The sequence below is a fragment of the Lagenorhynchus albirostris genome, chromosome X (assembly GCF_949774975.1).
Source record: "Lagenorhynchus albirostris chromosome X, mLagAlb1.1, whole genome shotgun sequence".
Lineage (NCBI taxonomy): Eukaryota > Metazoa > Chordata > Mammalia > Artiodactyla > Delphinidae > Lagenorhynchus > Lagenorhynchus albirostris.
Window position 1 is genome coordinate 19855820 of NC_083116.1, and position 18336 is coordinate 19874155.

Consider the following 18336-nt stretch of genomic DNA (forward strand, 5'->3'; position numbering starts at 1 on the left):
TCAACATTCAACAGGCTATACTACCATCCTAACATTCAACAGGCTATACTACCATCCTAACACACGCATTTTTAGAAGATGTCATCAGAAGACTATTATCTCAGCTCATTCCCCTACCCAGCGAGGCTTCATGCTTGGGAAAGAAATACTTAGTGACTTTGGATTTTAATGAGATGGCCACCTATATAATAAATAAGGTTTTGTTAGCCATTTCAAAGCATAAGATTTGGCTCACTAAATACGATTGTCAATATCTATATACAGAAAAAAACCTTCAAAATATGCTGGAGTCTGTTTATAATAATATTTTGCAGATGTCTGGCTTGATTGCATCAATACAGAAAAGTATAGAAACCTAATAATGGTTGACCGAATGGCCAGTCTTATTATTCAAGAGATTATTGAAAATCATCTTCAACCCTTTTTGTGTGAAGAGGGCTTACCTCATTCAACGACTCTATTGGATGAAATACCAAATATGGTTAAAGAGGTTCTCAGTGAAGTCACAGGGTCACACAGACCCCAGAAGCCATCATCACTAGGTATGGACTTTTTTTAAAAATTTTTTTTAAAACTAGATCCTTACTCTATCTACAGTTTCCCCTTTCTTCTTTGCCTTTAATATTTATTTATTTATTTTTGGCTGTGTTGGGTCTTGGTTTCTGTGCGAGGGCTTTCTCTAGTTGCGGCAAGAGGGGGCCACTCTTCATCGCGGTGTGCAGGCCTCTCACTATCGCGGCCTCTCTTGTTGCGGAGCACAGGCTCCAGACGCGCAGGCTCAGTAGTTGTGGCTCACGGGCCTAGGTGCTCCGCGGCATGTGGGATCCTCCCAGACCAGGGCTCGAACCCATGTCCCCTGCATTGGCAGGCAGATTCTCAACCACTGCACCACCAGGGAAGCCCCACTAGGTATGGACTTTTATCCTAATGCATTTGTAGAAGAAATTGTTGCCAGACTATTTGCAAAGCTCTTCGATCCAAAATATAACACTGAGTGTGATTTGGATAAAGTGACCCAAAAAATAGTAAACTCAATAAACAACCATTTTAACAAAGCTAAAATCTGCATTCTTCATGATGACCAAGAGCAGCCATTCCCCACTGTAGATACAGACACTGCGGATGAACTTGTCAATCCAGTTTATGAAAATGTTCTGAAACAGCATGGGCTGGCCCCTGAGGTTGATAATAAAGAACTCAAAGACAGTGATATTTTTGTGGAAAACATTACCAATTTAATCATAGCAGATATTTCTGATTATCTTTTCATCCACTGTTTTCTGGGGATTTGTCGGCTTCTTCCTATGCTACTTTAACAGCAGAAAACATTATTCAGAACATCTTTAGTGGCATCACTGAACCTACCCAGCCAAGCCAGCATTTATCTCCATATAACACCTTGCTGCCATACACATTTTAGAAGACATAATCAGAATATTATTATCTAGAATCTTTCCTTCTTCATCTAACATAGTTCTATACAGTGAAACTCCAAGATAGATCAGGAATTAATCACAGTGAAATCTCTTCAAAGTTTATCAGTGATATTAGGATGAAAATTTCCCAACGTGAAATTCGATTTTCAAAAGATGAAGATGAAACCGAATCTGTTTATTCAAAGGATGATGCTCAGCGTCTCGTTGATTCCACATTCAGAAATATCTTGCAAAACTCTGGGTCTCAAGAAGCAGTTGAGCACGATAACACAAGCAGTGACAATGTTCTTATTGATAGAATAGCAGGTTTTATCATTAAAAATATCTGTCAACAACATCTTCATCCATTTGTGTATGGAAAGTTGTCATTTCCCTCATCATATGCATACTTTGATAGTATGAGAAGAAGGCAATGTTTTTTTGCCAGTGTTTACTCCTCAGCCTTTTTGGAAGATGTGATCTCTGGGGTTTTAAGCAAAATATTCCACAGGGTATTAGGTATTGTGCAAACAAAATCACTAAGAGATTCAGAAAAAGAACTGTTGGAAACAGCTGGAAAACTCATATATTTGATAATGGAAGAATTCTCAAAAGTTCAAGTTAGCATCCTAGAAAATGCTAAGGAACAATTGTGCTTGCCCCTAGTAGATAGAGACATAGTGATAAAAATTATTGACACGGCATATAGCAAAGTTTTACAAGAATGTGAACTGGAACCTAATAAAGACCTTCTCGGTGACACCAAGACACTGGCGGAGAGGGTAACTAAAATTATCCTGGCTGAAGTTTGTGATTTCCGAATTCCTCCACATTTCATAGCAAAGCTGCCTTTTAAATCATACTCAAAACTCAATGCTGATGTTTTGATAAAGAGAGTTCATTATGCGATCAGTAAATCAAGACTCCGAAGACAGACTTGTACAATATATACCACCATATTATCATATACACATTTGGAAAATATAGTCACTCGGGTTTTATCTCAGATATGTCCATTGAACTGCAGTGCAGAAGACCCATGCCTTTCGCAGTCACACTTCAGCAACACAGTTGTGAGAATGATCGATGAGATCATGTCAATAATTTCTAAACATGCAACATGCATTATTAAAGATGGAAGTGAAAAACAAAACGTGATTTCAGAAAAGATATCCAGGCTATGGTTGATGCCATTTATAATGACATTTCTAATTCAAATCTATACCAGTCTCTTTCAAAAGATAAAAAAGGCATAAGTAATATACCTGTTACAAAAATAGCAAGTTATATAAGGGAGATATTTAACCATCATCTTGAGTCATTCTTTTTTTTTGCGGTACGCGGGCCTCTCACTGCTGTGGCCTCTCCCGTTGCGGAGCACAGGCTCCGGACGCACAGGCCCAGCGGCCATGGCTCACGGGCCCAGCTGCTCCGCAGCATGTGGGATCTTCCCAGACCGGGACACGAACCCGTGTCCCCCACATCGGCAGGCGGACTCTCAACCACTGCACCACCAGGGAAGCCCCCATCTTGAGTCATTCTTATCTGGAGATAAAACTCTTCCTTCAGGTACAGTGGATCAAACTTATCAACAGAGAGCAATAGATCCTAAACAAAGAGAATTATCTTTCATTGTGAATTCAGCCGTCTTTTTGGAGGAAGTAATTTCTGAGCTTTTATGCAAAATCCTTCATGTATTCTCACATAATGTCCTGGCTGCCGAAAACCCATGTAAAGCAAAAGCCAATGTTACTGATATTGTTACAAGATTAGTAAAATCAATTGTGCTGGAGTTCACCAGATCACAAATTTTAGTTGCAGATCACTTGGATGAAATCTGTATTTTTCAGAAGGATATAAAGAAATGGTTAAAAAACTATCAACATTATTTATGAAAAAATATTAGATGATTATCGATCTCTGGTTCATGTTTATAGAGCTATACAAAATGATGCTGTCAATGTGGGGGAAAAATGTATTATTTGCTGTTAGGAGAATTTTATGATTATCAGGTGGAGTCATTAGTTACAGGAGAATTAGCAACTTCTTCCTATTCCTCCCTCCAAGAGGAGAACATCATCAGAAATGTACTTGACACCATCAACGATGATAGCCATGACTTGCCATCATGCATCACTGTATTGCTTTGTTCCCTTTTAGAAGATATGATTTACAAGCTTCTAGCACATATGTTCCCTTCATCTGAGACTGAAACAGAACCAAATGAGGAAGAGGTGCCACCAGATTATGAGTTTGTGAACAGTGCTTCAAAACTAACTGATGATATCATAACAGAAATTTCTGAACATGAGATTAGACTTGCCAAGGCAGAGGAGCATGTGGAGAGTTGGCAATTAGGGGTAATCAATAACTTCGTTGACTCCATATGTAACAATATTATTTAAAAAATTAAGTTTGAAGATGAAGTACAGAAAGATACATGCAAAAGAGGAGGCTCATTCCTCAGGAGAATAGCTGGTTTCATTATGGAGGTAATTGTGGACCACCATCCGCAGCTATTTTTATGTGAGGAAGAATCATTTCCCAGTGACTTACCCCAAAATGACCATGTCACTGAACTCTTGAATCCCATGAAAGAAAAAATACAGTCCTTCCCACAGGTTTCTGTATACTCTGCTGCATTTTTGGAAGATGTTGTAATTGACCTTGTTCGCAAATTTTATACTCTACCAAGAATTGCTGAAAATCCTAAGGACAAAGAGATATCATGGGTCTAGCTATAAAATTTGCAAATGCCCTGATAGGGGAATTTAGGAAAAGTGAAATTAAAGTTCTAGCGAATGCTGAAAAAATGTTTTCATTTCCACCTATAGATAAAGAGACAAGTCGATAAAGTATCTGATTCTGTGTATGATGAGGTCATAGACATATATGGATCTAAAAATGTTCAGAAACATGATAGAAGTAACATTGTTATAGAGATGATTGCTGTTTTGGCCAAGAAGGCAATCTCTGCTTTCCAGATTCAACCACTTTTTTCGGGAAGCTGGTCTTCCACCTTCTTTTCATTTCTAGATGTGGATAGCATCATCCAAAGAGTTCAACAACTACCATATAAAACCTTTACAAAGATAAAGAGAAGCTTGAAGGAGAGCCCAGTTTCTTCACTAGAACAATTATCTACACTTATTCCTCTAACCTCAGACCTGAAAGACAAAATGGACACTTCGGAAATAGATGGAAGAGCACTTAACGGAAAAGAGAACTTCAAAAAGGAGAAGACATCAATGAAAACAGGCAGCATCCAGAAGCCAGTATGTACCAATATACATAGCATTATGAAGAGCGAAGTAACTACCCTAGCATCAGGGTGAGGTGGAGGTGTGCCAAAGAAAAAGAAAGAGGATGAAAAGAAAAAGGAAAGTTCAATTGGAAAAGATAATGAGAAGGTATCGAAACTCACTTCAACAACAACCAGTGTGAAAAGTAAAGATACTCAGGGGCCAGATTTGGGTACAGAACTTACAAAGAATGAAATCAAGAAGAAAGACCGTTTGGCTAGAAAAGATGAGAAAGGGTGAGGTGATGAGGTATACCAAAATCTTTCACCAGGTATCGATGATACAAAAAACAAGGTTGTCCTGGAACCAGATTTTAAAATAGATGATAAAAAGAAGAGTGACAAGAAAAAAGAAAGTTCATTAGGAAAAGGGGACAAACCTTTTGAATTACCATCTCTGAAATCCAAGGTGAGATATAGAGAGATCCAAAAGAAGAGAAGAGATTCTCCAGCTTATGCAGTTACAGATGACAAACAGATCTTGCATTCTAAACATGCCCAAAATGTCACTGGAATCATTTACAGAAATGTTTTAGAAATATCTTCTTTCCAAGGACCAGTGGATGACTCAAAATCCCCAAATCCTGTAGGTGATAAAGCAGCATATGTAACTCAAGTGGATGGCAAGGATTTTGCAAAACCTGCTTCAATGAATTCAGCTAAACAGAATGCTCCTGCAAAAGAGGAAGAGAATGAGAAAAGTAAAGATAAAGAGATTAAAAGTACACCTAGTAAACGGGACAATCCTCAGAACCCACCAGAATATAAACCCGGGATTTTCCCTGCTAACTTTTTAGAAGATGTTATCTCTGAAATAGTTAACAAATTGATTTTTTCTTCCTCATCGGATACAGATGATGCATGTCAAAATGTAAGCAGGGTGTAAATCAAGCTGAGCTCTATGACACGGCTATGAAACTGATTGATTCCCTGTTAAAGGAGTTTTCAGATGCTCAAATTAAAATATTAAACCCAGATCAAGGAAGTAGGTTCCTACCATCTGAAGATAACATTTCATCAGTTCATAAAGTACCTCTCAGGTAAAAAGAACTGTCTGTGGAAAAAAGACCTCCCAAGAAAAAGATAATTATGGATAATATACCACCCATGCATAACACGGCACCTGCAACTAAAATACCTTCTTCAGATCAGGCATCTTTTATAGCTAAAATACCATCAATCAATAAAATTTTGGTCAATAAGATTGTTCACTCCTCTATATGCAATATTTTGCAGGAATATAGATCTCAAGACTCTATTTGCGAGGACATAAAGAGTAATGTTGAAAAATTAGCAAGAAGGCTAGCTAATGCAGTAATAGAAGAAACTTTTCAGTATCAGCTAAACTTGCTACTTTATGATGAGACTCCAGATTCAGTATGTTTGCCTCTAGAATCTAAGGAGGTTATGAAAAATGTCCATAAGGTGGCCCAGACAGCCTGCAAAGAATGTTAGACATCATCGCTATATACCATAATGCTGCTTTATGAATTTTTAGAAAGGATAATTTCTTCTCTTCTTTCAAAAATTTTCTCAACAGTAGCCAATGCTAAAACAGAAATATCTGAGGATAATTTGTACACAGAATTGGACTTCCTTCAAATGAAATTAGCAAGTATAGTTATAACAGAGATCTCCAAAAATGAAGATATGATTATACATTATGTAGAATCTTTACATCCTAATGATGATGAAATTATTCAATTAGTGGTTAAGACTATTTATAATAATCTTTTGCAACAATTTGGATCTCAAGAGAGCATACAAAAGTGTGTCAGCAGTGGTTGCAAAATCCTTTCAGAAGGCATAGTTAATTTAGTTGTACAAGAAGTGACCAGAAATCACCTACAGAACTATTTTTCTGGAGAACTAATGCCACTGTAAAGAAGTTGACAGTGTTGTTGAAAATATCCTTAAAGATGTTATCCAAACCACTGAAATTCCCCAGCCTCAGCCATCACAGGCTTACAAACTACCTTTTAACATAATAAAAGAAATTGCTATAAATTTTTTGTCAAAGCTTCTATTTAAGTTTCCAAAAGCGGATAAGGAACAAAACAATTCTCTAAATGCTGAAATGCAAAAAAATAAGCTCAAAAATCTTAAATTCATTCCAAGAATATATCTCTAAAAGTCAGATTACAATAGTACCACAGGTCAAAGAATCATCCACTGTATCTTTAGCAGACAGTGCGACTATTGAAAAAGTAGTTAATTCTGTTTATAACACTGTTTTAAAGCACTCTGGCTCCCATATTTCAGTATATAAAGATTTAACAGGTAAGAACAATGTCCTCTCTGATATAATAGGATTTTTAATGGTGAAGGAAATTTCCAATTCAGAATTTCATCCTCAAGTAGAGGAAGAAACATCAAGTTCAGAGTTAGCTCTGGAAGCTGTCAAAATTTTGGAAAAGATGGTTAAGATTACTGATGATCTTAAGTCAAAGAAAAAACCTTCATCCAAAAAAGAGGCTGTATTAGATGCCAGGTTTTTAGAGGAAACACTTGCCTTGTTCTTGGCTAAACTAGTAAAGTTGCCAAGTGCCTCAAGCAAAGATGCTAAAAACTTATCAAAGCCTGAGTTAAATAAAATTGCATCTCAATTGACAAAATCCGTGACAACTGAAATTTCCAGAAAAAACATTAGCATTGTAGCTGCTAATCCTGAAGAAAAATTTTTAAATCCAGAAAGTATAGAAATTATTTCTTAGATGGCCGATTCTGTTTATAATCATGTACTACAACAATCTGGAACACATGAAGAACTTTATCATGACATGAAAGGTACAAACCACATCTTTCCTAAAGAGGTGGCTTCTTTAATAATCAGGAAAGTTTCCAATTGTCCATTAGAAACAATTAGCCCAGAAGATTCACATGCTAATCTCTTTGGCGATCTGGACATTGGTCAAATTGTTGAAAAGGCACATGAGCATGCTGTCAAAATGGAACCTGAGCTACAGCAAAAAGGGTTACATCAAGGTTTAAGGCAAGAGGAGCTTTCAGTTAGGATAATTCTTCACCGTGGGAAACAACCCATCAATATTGATCCAGACATTGTTACAGAACACTTAGGGGTCATTTCTATAAAAACTCAATCGCTTAAGAAGCTGCAGGTGGAGTGTTTAGCTAGAACTGGACACAGCATTGAAACACTGAGAAGAGGGTCAATAAGTGGGAAGAGTTACTCAACTGATACACCTGATACAAGAAAGAGAAAGACAAATGCATCTCTTTGGATCAGGCGGGACGACTGAACATAAAGCTGTTAGAGGTAAGTGCAAAAGGCACTAGTGAAAAGAAATGAGCAGTCAGTGAGACCTGGCTGTCCTTCTGTGATTTCCTTCCTCAGGTAGGTCTACAGGAATGCATTTGTAAAATATGGTCAATTTTCTCTTGTGCATCCCAGTAGAACCGAGGACTCCGATTCCTCCAATACAATCCTCTGCTTTCCTGGGACTAACCCCATCAGCAATGTGGCTCAGTGTAAAGGTGGCAGGCTAGTTTCCATTAGCCAGTCAAACTGAACTGCCATTTTCTGAAGAACAGGAGTACAGAGAAATACCCTTAACAGCAAACAAGACTGATTGGAATTGTAGTCCTCATTTGGCAACTCAGAGGAAATGCAGTTTTTACAATCACCACAGTTCTTTTTAATGGATATACATTATCATAGTACTATATGGATCTAGAAGGACCAGTTAGAATATCAGCTAAACTAGCCTCTATTAGAGATTGAAATCCTCAAACTTAATTTAAGGTTCCACAGTAGTATTGTTTTTATTTAGCAACATTCATCAACAAACATTAGACTGCAAGCTCTTTAGAGTTCGTTTCTCCTTATTTCACTTTTGTTACATAACACCTTCCCAGTTCTCCATATTCTTACATCCTCAGGATGTACTCGGTTTCTTTCCTCTTCTACCCTTGTCCTAGACCCAGTTGTCTTCATGCTGCTATTTTTATGAACTAGTTTCTCTGCAGTCCCATATTTGGGCTCCAAATGTACTTCAATAACGGGGACCTGAAATGCAGAAATGCTGTCCCTGGTACAACGCATCTATTGAAAAAGTAGTTAGTTCTGTTTACTGATCTTAGGGATGATGTTGCCAGGAGATGGAGTTACACCGATCCAGCCCAATATTCTCATTTAACGCCAAAGCTCCTAGGTAAAAACTTTGCAAACGGAGCAAAGTTCTATGGGACCAGCCTGCCTGAAGCCTAGGCCTAGGAGTATGTTTTCATTACCATTATTTTCCAACTCACTGAACTAAGTCTAAGAGCTGGTGAGTACATTGATGGATACTTGTTTTGTCTCAAATACTGAGACTTTCATAGACACTGATGGAATCGCCTTGGTCCTTAGTTTCTTGGACTAGATGAAGGTCTTTTCTAGCTCTAAAATGTCCTTTTCTCTCTGGGTTCTCAAAGTTATATTAGCATTTACTTAGTAGTCTTCATTTATATGTAAGTAACTCCGTGGGCACAAAATCTGTTTGTCTAAACTGTAGAACATTACTCCCAAGTCATTACTTCTTAACCATGTGCAGAAATATCTATCAGTTCTTCTTTTTGGCAACCTGCTTTCTTCTCTTACATCCTTTATCAGTACTTTAACTATCTCTTTATAGCCTAGAGGAACTTGGAAGAGAATAGCTAATCCCAAACAACTACCCCTGCTAATCTTAAGGGAAGCAAAAGCTGTCTTAAGGAAACTAGACGTAGATGGTGCAGCAAGTTTCAGCCATGTTTTGATGCTATCTGGATAGCAGTGCCATCCATCCCCAGCATGAGGATGAGGGTTGCAGAAAGAACAGATCAGTTTAGGGAACCCAGACAACTCCCGGGCTATTGCTCAGTCAGAAATCCACAAGCAGGGTTTCATTTGCTATTTGGAGGTACCAAAACTTCCCAATACACCAGACACATGCCTATTAAAGGCTCATACAGTGTTACATTCCAAAGCCATATAGAATGATTTTTGATTTTTTGAACCACTTTCCTTCCACCAGCACAAATAACCAAATTTGATTGTGTTTCCATTTCTTACAGAAGTTCTTTAATTTTGTATTGCACAAAAGATATTCCTTTAAGGCAGCATTTATCTGAAAATCTGGTTTGCAGTGTTGCAAAGAGATCTAAGATTGATAACTCAAATTAACTTAAAAGTTCTGTGGCATCATCAAAAGGCTACAGAAATGGGAGAAGTCATTTGTTTAATTAAAACTGTCTCTTCCTTGATCTGTCTTTAACATTGCAAAATGGAAAGTGACACTTGACTAGGGAGGTGAGGAGAATGAAGATTTGCTCTTTGAAGCTTCCTTTAGAAAATACATTCAAAGGATTAGGGTGTGGAGGGGTGAGGAGTGAACATTCAAAGTCCTTCACAATTTTGGCTATTACTCATCATTTTAAAAAATCCAAGTCAGCCAATACTTTGTCTTTTTTCATGAAAATTTCTGTATTTAGTTGGTCTATTAGTTCCCTACTAAGAAGTTTAGAAAAACATTTAATCATGTCTAAATCTGTTAAAAAACTTTCAAGACAAGTGATGAAAACAGTGTAATTAAAGTATTTGTGCATTTTGCACCTCTTGGCGAGTAAAAGGTAAAATTTGAAGCAAGAGAAAGAACCTTAGGGTTTCTTCTTTGAACTGGAGTGATAATCTTGAATGCAAAACAAATTATAGAAATGAGCAAATATTGCTTGTGATCTTCATTTATTTCTTCTTTTAAATATATCACTAATATATAAGTAAAAGCACTTGAAGATAAATAATTTTACTAAATTGAAACTAGATACCATGTGAAAGTTGCCTTATTACAATAGAACCACAGCAAAAAAGACTGAGGCGATTGTTTTTAATATTCATTGTCTCTTTAATTCCAGACTGCTAGTAGGAATTCATTTCAGAGTTTAATAAAGCCTGACATCACCAAAGTGGAGCTTTTAAAAGATGTCCAAAGCAAAAAAGATCTTATCATTCGGTTGATAACTCATGATATTAATCAAGAAGTTTTACAAAAGAAAGCAGAAGAGAGCTTTACTTCTGATGAAGATGAAGTTGTTTTACAAGAGGTTGTAAAAGAAGAATTTCCAGAAGGCCCACCTGAAAATCAAATAAAAGAAGACATGAAGCCCACTGCCAGCACAGGGGCTTTTCCCAAGCCACTGATGAGCAAAAGCAATCTGAAAAAATTTTTGTCACTAGGAAAATGTTGTCAGCCAAAATCCAGTGTAACTACAATTACTGAAGCATCACCAGCTCAAAAGACAGAATCTAAACAGACACAAATAAGAACTGTTTCTAAAGTTGATGTAACTACCTCAAAATTCTCGACTGACACAAACTCTTCCTCTTGGGAGAAAAAGACACAACTGAGCGTAAGTGTGAGAACTTTAAGTATCAGTGACTGGGTTTCTATAGAAAGGGTAGAGAGTTTCACAAACTTAGTACAAGTAATATACACTGGGTAGGAAGACAAGGGCACAAACTAGATCTAGGCAGTCTCTCCCACCTCTGACGATATTTACAACAAAAGGGAAATGATTAACAGATGAAGCCAGGAGCTTCAGTTGAAGAAAAACAGATCATGGAAAGAGTCCTAGGCTAGTTAGAAGGACAAGAAAAACAGAAAATGGAAACCAGTTAGGAGAAATACAAGCTAATTATTTAAAATGATAGATTGCATTCTTTTTTTGTACTCTTAACTATAAATATTCATTGGAAGTTTTGTGCATACAAACTCCATGCCAGTGGGCAGGACCAGAAGATGGGCTTGGAGGGGAGTAAAAAGATTCATGCAAATTCAGCCTATCTGGGTTTGAATTCTGACTTTGCCACTTAGTAGCTATGTGACCTTTGGGCAAGTTACTTAACCAACTATTTTCTTAAAAATTACTTACCCGGCTTGTTGAAACATAGCAAGTTAGTTGAATATGTTGAATGTTCCTCCTGTAATCAGCCCATAAACTCCATTATCACTTTCACACACAGCTCTTGTCCCTGGTTCTGTATCCTTCTAGTGATGGTCTGGGCCTCACTGACCTCTTGGGTTGGCCCTACCCCCAAAATTGTATCTTATCATGTGTATGGAGATTACATATGATTTAGAATTTCCTGGTAAGACAATTCCCTGGATTATCCATTTGCAGTGATTCCCACTTAACCCAGAAGCTGCACTAAACCAGAGAAAATAAAACACAGGGATACAATTCTGGCCAGTTCAGGAGCTCATCAGGTAAATAGCCTTAACACAGACTCTAATCTATTTATTGGGATCTATTTATTTACTGGGAAGCCATGTGAAATTTCAGGACCAAACAAAGTGTGCTTGGTCAGAAATGCTGGCAGTATATGTTACAGTATATTTTATTTGATTTGTTGTAAACTCTCCTTTGTGTTTTACCTGACTTGTACTTTTCCAGGGAATAGAAATGAAATCTAGCACCAAACCGACACATTACTTCATACATAGAATTATGAGTTCATCCTCATATAATGAAGAGGATCTGCCTTCATTTTCTCGGTACAGTCAGTTAAAGCAATACTAGTTGACTAAGGAAATAGAAATCTGAAATGAAGATTATGCTGATCGAAGAATGGGCCACTCAAGTAAACCTGTGAGGAAGCCAGTGTTTAGCCCTTCAACCTCCCCTCACTCCTTCCCCTAACTCCCCTCTGTGGTTACTTCCTGGGCCTTCCCTTCCCATCTTCTCTCCCATTCCTATTTATCTGGTCTCTACTTCTCCTGGGACCTACTTTCTAGTATAGTGATCTACAGTATGGTTAGATTAAGTCTTTAACTAATGTGTTAGGTTCTTGAACCCGGGAGACAGGCCCTGAGTCAATAGTCCCCATTCTAATGGCCCACCTAAAGGAGTTCATATTTAGTTCCCATATGTCCCTAAATGCTCAACCGGGTGGCACTGTCAGAAGAATCCCAAGAATGGAGGGGGCGGTGTAAGTTGGAGCATTCAGGGAAGAATTCTCAAAAGCAGTGGAGTTTGAGTTGGGCCTTAAAAGATGGATAAGATTTAGATAAGACCATCCAGGTTGGAGAAGACTACAAGAGAAAGGCTGGACTATGCAGTACCTATAGGGACAGGGCAGAACAAAGTACACTGCAGACTTGAAGTCTGATTAATACTTTTTCTAGAATAGCTAAAACGTGTCTAAAATCGTTCTTGTGTTTATAAGAATATTCACAAACTGGGAACAGTAGCACTTTGTATCATGGGAGAAATAGGGCATAGGAGAAAAATCAACCTTGTTCTAACTATATTCTTTTCCACCTGGCACTATGAAATTAAGTTTTCTTTTTGACCTGATGCCATTTTAGGACATCGCTCCTGGCCTACCACTGGCCCTATCTCCCGTCACGATTGTTTTAACATAAATAATTAGTAATGCAGGCAAATCTCAATTATTTGTATCATTGCATAAGAAAAGGGCAAACATATAAAACCAAATAAAGTCAATGTAGCAATCATTTTTCATTATTTCACAATAATCATTTTATCATTTTTACTTGAGAACTCAGAGACATACCATTCCAGGTTTGCATCTATATGAATAATGACTTTGACAGGTTGTTCTTTAACTAGTATTCCTTTAACAAGTATAAAATACAAAGAAAATGAAATGTTTTTTACCTTTTTCTTTTAGTGGTGATGACGAGCATCCCTCAGATCCAACTGCCAAAATAACAGAAGGTTGAATTGATTATTTTTTCATTCAAATTAGATAGTATTTAAAAAAGAGACTTTGTTCATTGAATTGATGAATTTTCCTGTCAAACCTAAAGTTAATACTGAGCCTTCCGGTAGGTTGATCTACATTGGGGGAGTACTGGGTCAGATAACTAGTTAACATGAGCCAACTAGTTTGCTTTTTCTGAAACACTAATAATATTTCATTAATAATTTTGGTGGAAGGTATGTGGTGTGACTATAATTATGAGTTTACAATTACCAGGCTCCTGTGGGAAATATCTAGGAAATAAGGGTTTATCACATCTATATGTGGACTACAGCCCATGCTACTAGGATTTAATCATCTCTTTAACAGTGTATGTTTGTATTTAAAGTGATGAAATGGAAAAACCTACAAGCAAGATTACTCTTCCCAGCAAGGATCTCATTCAGATTCGACGGAGAAATTAAAACCTTTACAGACAAGCAAAAACTAAGAGAATTCAGCACCACCAAACCAGCTTTACAACAAATGCTAAAGGAACTCCTCTAAGCAGGAAACACAAGAGAAGGAAAAGACTTACAATAAGAAATCCAAAACAATTAAGAAAATAGTAAGAGGAACATACATATCAATAATTACCTTAAACATGAATGGATTAAATGCTCCAACCAAAAGACATAGACTGGCTGAAAGGATACAAAAACAAGACCCATATATATGCTGTCTACAAGACACCCACTTCAGACCTAGGGACACATACAGACTGAAAGTGAGGGGATGGAAAAAGATATTCCATGCAAGTGGAAATCAAAAGAAAGCTGGAGTAGCAATTCTCATATCAGACAAAATAGACTTTAAAATAAAGACTGTTAGAAGAGACAAAGAAGGGCACTACATAATGATCAAGGGATCAATCCAAGAAGAAGATATAACAATTGGAAATATTTATGAACCCAACATAGGAGCACCTCAATACATAAGGCAAATGCTAACAGCCATAAAAGGGGAAATCAACAGTAACACAATCATAGTAGGGGACTTTAACACCCCACTTTCACCAATGGACAGATCATCCAAAATGAAAATAAATAAGGAAACACAAGCTTTAAATGATACATTAAACAAGATGGACTTAATTGATATTTATAGGACATTCTATCCAAAAACAACAGAATACACTTTCTTCTCAAGTGCTCATGGAACATTCTCCAGGATAGATCATATCTTGGGTCACAAATCAACCCTTGGTAAATTTAAGAAATTTGAAACCGTGTCAAGCATCTTTTCCGACCATAACGCTGTGAGACTAGGTATCAATTACAGGAAAAAATCTGTAAAAAATACAAATACATGGAAGCTAAACAATACACTACTAAATAACCAAGAGATCACTGAAGAAATCAAAGAGGAAATCGGAAAATACCTAGAAACAAATGACAATGAAAACACGATGACCCAAAACCTATGGGATGCAGCAAAAGCAGTTCTAAGAGGAAAGTTTATAGCACTACAATCCTACCTCAAGAAACAAGAAACATCTCAAATAAACAATCTAACCTTACACCTAAAGCAATTAGAGAAAGAAGAACAAAAAAACCCAAAGTTAGCAGAAGGAAAGAAATCATAAAGATCTGATCAAAACTCCTGTATTCAAAATGACATAATTGAGAGCTTTATTATAAAATGATAAATATGTTGTACATGAAGTGCCATCTTTTGAAGAATATAGGCTGGCCAGGGCACTTTCGCATTGATAGAAGGTGATAAACTACATCTCAGAATTGCATCTCAGAATTGAGCAGTGACCAAGGACAGCCTGCAGAGTTCAGTGGCAAGTAGAAAAGATCCCATCTAGGTTTCTAACTAGCATGTCCAATCAAAGAGTAAAATCATTCTTCTGTGCCTTTAGTTTGACAGGGACACCTCCTCCCAACCCCTGCATTCGGCATATTACAGGAACTCACTGGGAAGCAGTTATAAATTCAAATAACATACTTTTGCTCTGATAAGGGCTTTTGGAGGAAGAAATGCAGAAATGGCCACCTTGTGCTAAGATGCTCAAAGTAGTAAAAGCCCCATAGAGGATAATTTATTAGAAATTACAATGATGCCTGTTTATGAAAACTCACAAAAAAGGGGGGACTTCTGGACCAACACATGCCCATTATAGCTTATGGTGTATTTTTTACATAGAGGGTTTTATTGGGAATCTAAATCAGTTCATGGTGTGAAGTGTCATTCTATAGCACTTGGCATGCATCACGGCCCATCCACTTTTGCCATAAACACCCCAGACATGTCTCTCTCTTCAGAGTGACCAGTACCAACCAGGTCTCTTCAGAGTGACCACAGTGCTGCCCACAAGCTGATCTAAGCAGCATCAGGGTGTCTTGAAGGAGAGCTGGTCTCACCAACCTTGCTCCATTTTGACATATGTAACTCCTACTTCCAATACACTGAGAATGCCACACCTACTACTTGATTTCTCTTTTCAGCAGCTTTGCTTTGAAAGGAATATGACTTGTTAGCCAAAGGGTTCATTGTGCCCCTAGGGATGAACTTTGTGTGTGCTGTTATTCTAGCCAGTGCCCATCTTGAACAATATGCAGAATCTATTAGTGACTGCAAACTAGGGGCAGTGTCTCAAAGTGTCATTCAGAGACTGCTTGCACCAGCATCACCCAGGATGCTTATTTGCAGAATCCTGGCCCTTCTCCAGACCTGCACAGTCAGTATTCTCAGGGAAATCATGTCCAGGCATCTGCATTTTTAACAAGACCCACAAATTGCAAAAACAAAGCTTCATTTTTCCCCTCAACATTTTCAGAATGTGGCTTTGCGGTACATATCTCAATCCTGTAACTGTCTTTGTCTTGCTTTTTCAGAGATCTCTCCATTCAAGCCTTTATCTTTCCCTCTGCAGATTTTGGCTTTTTCCTTATTAATTTCTTCATTGTTCTTATTTTGTTTAAACTACCAGCACATTCCAGTACTGCATTATTAATCTGAAAACCTGAACTATTTTCCCCCTTATTTGGGGGTAAATTTGCTATCTGCTACCTTAGTTTTAATCATAGATCCTTGAAGTTCCTAAGGTTATACTGCTAGAGAAGATAAAAACTAGGGAACTGCAAGAGGTATAGGAGAACTTTGTCTTTTACTAGAAATAAGAAGGTATGTGCTTTATTGCCCTGTGTCTTTTCATGACATCCTGTCATGATGCATCCGCAACATAGATAACTGCTCATTTCTGTCCTTACAGATACAACAATCATTTCATTAACATAAACTATGATATACTTTAAATAAGAGCCCGTTGCATAAAACAAGTGGTGCAGAAAAATTGGTCTAAATGGAGACTCTTATTGGCCACATAAGTCCTTTATAGCTCACACAACAAACAGATCACTTGGGGTTAGTCAACTGAAAATTTACCCAAAGTGAGTGAGAAACGATAGCCTTTTTAAATGCACTGCTGCTTCTGCCTGGATATTTTGAAATGGACACCAGTACTGTTGAGAGTTGAAAGTTACCTTTTCATGTGGAATTAGCTCAGCAGGCTTTTTTGGATAGTTATCTGCTAGCACGAGGGAGGCAAGGCACTGCTGAGCTGGCTCAAGAAGCATCAGGGTGCAGGGAGTGAAGAGCTGGCCTGCACATCAGAAAGCCTTGGCCCTAGGGCAAATCTGGCCACTTTCTACCCACATGACCTTAGATGAGGCATCTGACCTCACTGAATTTCTCCTGCTTCCTTCCCAGGGTTGTCAGAAGGAGAAAAATACTCTTTGTGAAAGCACTTTAAAAACCAAAAGCTATTATATAAATACTTCTTTCTGAATCCAAAATTATCACTCCCCTTGCCTGACAGCCTCAATTGGAAAGGCTGATAACTGACCACATTTCTCTTTTGGTTTGTTCACAGACTCTGATAAGCCCAGTACTTCCAAACAGGGGTCTGAAATGATGAGGAAGGTATCATCAGCTCTCTCCAAAGTGTTTTCAAGATCTAATGCCAATGTTCCCAAATCTTCCTCACCCTAACCCCCTCACCAAGACACAAGCTGACACTGCTACACCTGATATCAATTAGCATGTTGACCTTCCTCAAAAAATAAATGGTTTTTGAAGCATGACGTTGTGTCCTACATGCTGATTTTTATACATACTGAAAACAAGAGCAAAGAAAAAAAAAGGCAGCTGGAGAAAAGGAAGGCTTGATAAATGCTTTTGATAAGCATTTTGGGATGAAAAGAGAAGCTGTGCCTCACATATAGATGCATCTAACAGGCAGTGTGGGGTTTAAGTTCTGCTCGAGGGCCCTGCAGCCTTGCTGGGAAGATGAGACTAACTTAGAAGCAAAAGTGTAACACCAATAAAACAACGTGTCATCACACATTTCAGGTGCCATAGGGGTTCAAAGAAGGGAGTCATCGCTGTGACCTGGAGTGGTAAGGATAAGTTTCCTGAAGGAACTAGAATTGAGGCAATCCTCAAAGGACCAGTAGGATTAGACAGGCCTGGAAAGCACCAAGGCCTTCCCCTTAGGTCACATAGCTGCATACAGTGCTGCCATGCCTGAATGATTTAGTTAGCACTGTCTGATACGATGTTCTACGATGATAGAAATGGTCTATATCTGCTCAGTCTGATATAGGAGGCACTAGCCCCACGTGGCTATTGTCACTAGTATGATTGAGGAACTCAGTTTTTCATTTTGATTTATTTCAATTTAAATAGCCACATGGGGCTATTGGTTCCCTTATTGGACAGTGCAAGTCTAATTGGTACATGGCCTCAGGGCCACCAGCCAATTCTGATTAGATTGAGGGATTCCCTGGAAGTTCACTTCCAAAGTCTATCCTCAAACACCTAAAGCAGTGTAGAGATCTGACTCCTCGGCGGGGGGGGGGGGGGGGGGG

General features: G+C 38.0%; 1 protein-coding gene across 1 annotated transcript in view; it reads left to right on the forward strand.

The window, feature by feature from the left end:
• Positions 1 to 17482, forward strand: part of LOC132513057 (fibrous sheath-interacting protein 2-like) — a 66184-nt gene extending 48702 nt beyond the window's left edge. Inside the window, 20 exon segments of the mRNA XM_060137273.1 lie at positions 25 to 345; positions 348 to 528; positions 896 to 1263; positions 1266 to 1415; positions 1418 to 1490; positions 1492 to 2576; positions 2579 to 2732; positions 2938 to 3245; positions 3248 to 3289; positions 3292 to 3372; positions 3375 to 4127; positions 4130 to 4260; positions 4262 to 5591; positions 5594 to 6593; positions 6595 to 6799; positions 6801 to 7944; positions 7947 to 7993; positions 10609 to 11103; positions 12148 to 12253; positions 17340 to 17482. Of these exon segments, the coding sequence (XP_059993256.1) occupies positions 25 to 345; positions 348 to 528; positions 896 to 1263; positions 1266 to 1415; positions 1418 to 1490; positions 1492 to 2576; positions 2579 to 2732; positions 2938 to 3245; positions 3248 to 3289; positions 3292 to 3372; positions 3375 to 4127; positions 4130 to 4260; positions 4262 to 5591; positions 5594 to 6593; positions 6595 to 6799; positions 6801 to 7944; positions 7947 to 7993; positions 10609 to 11103; positions 12148 to 12253; positions 17340 to 17482 (8117 nt within the window).
• The last annotated feature ends 854 nt before the right edge of the window (positions 17483 to 18336 follow it).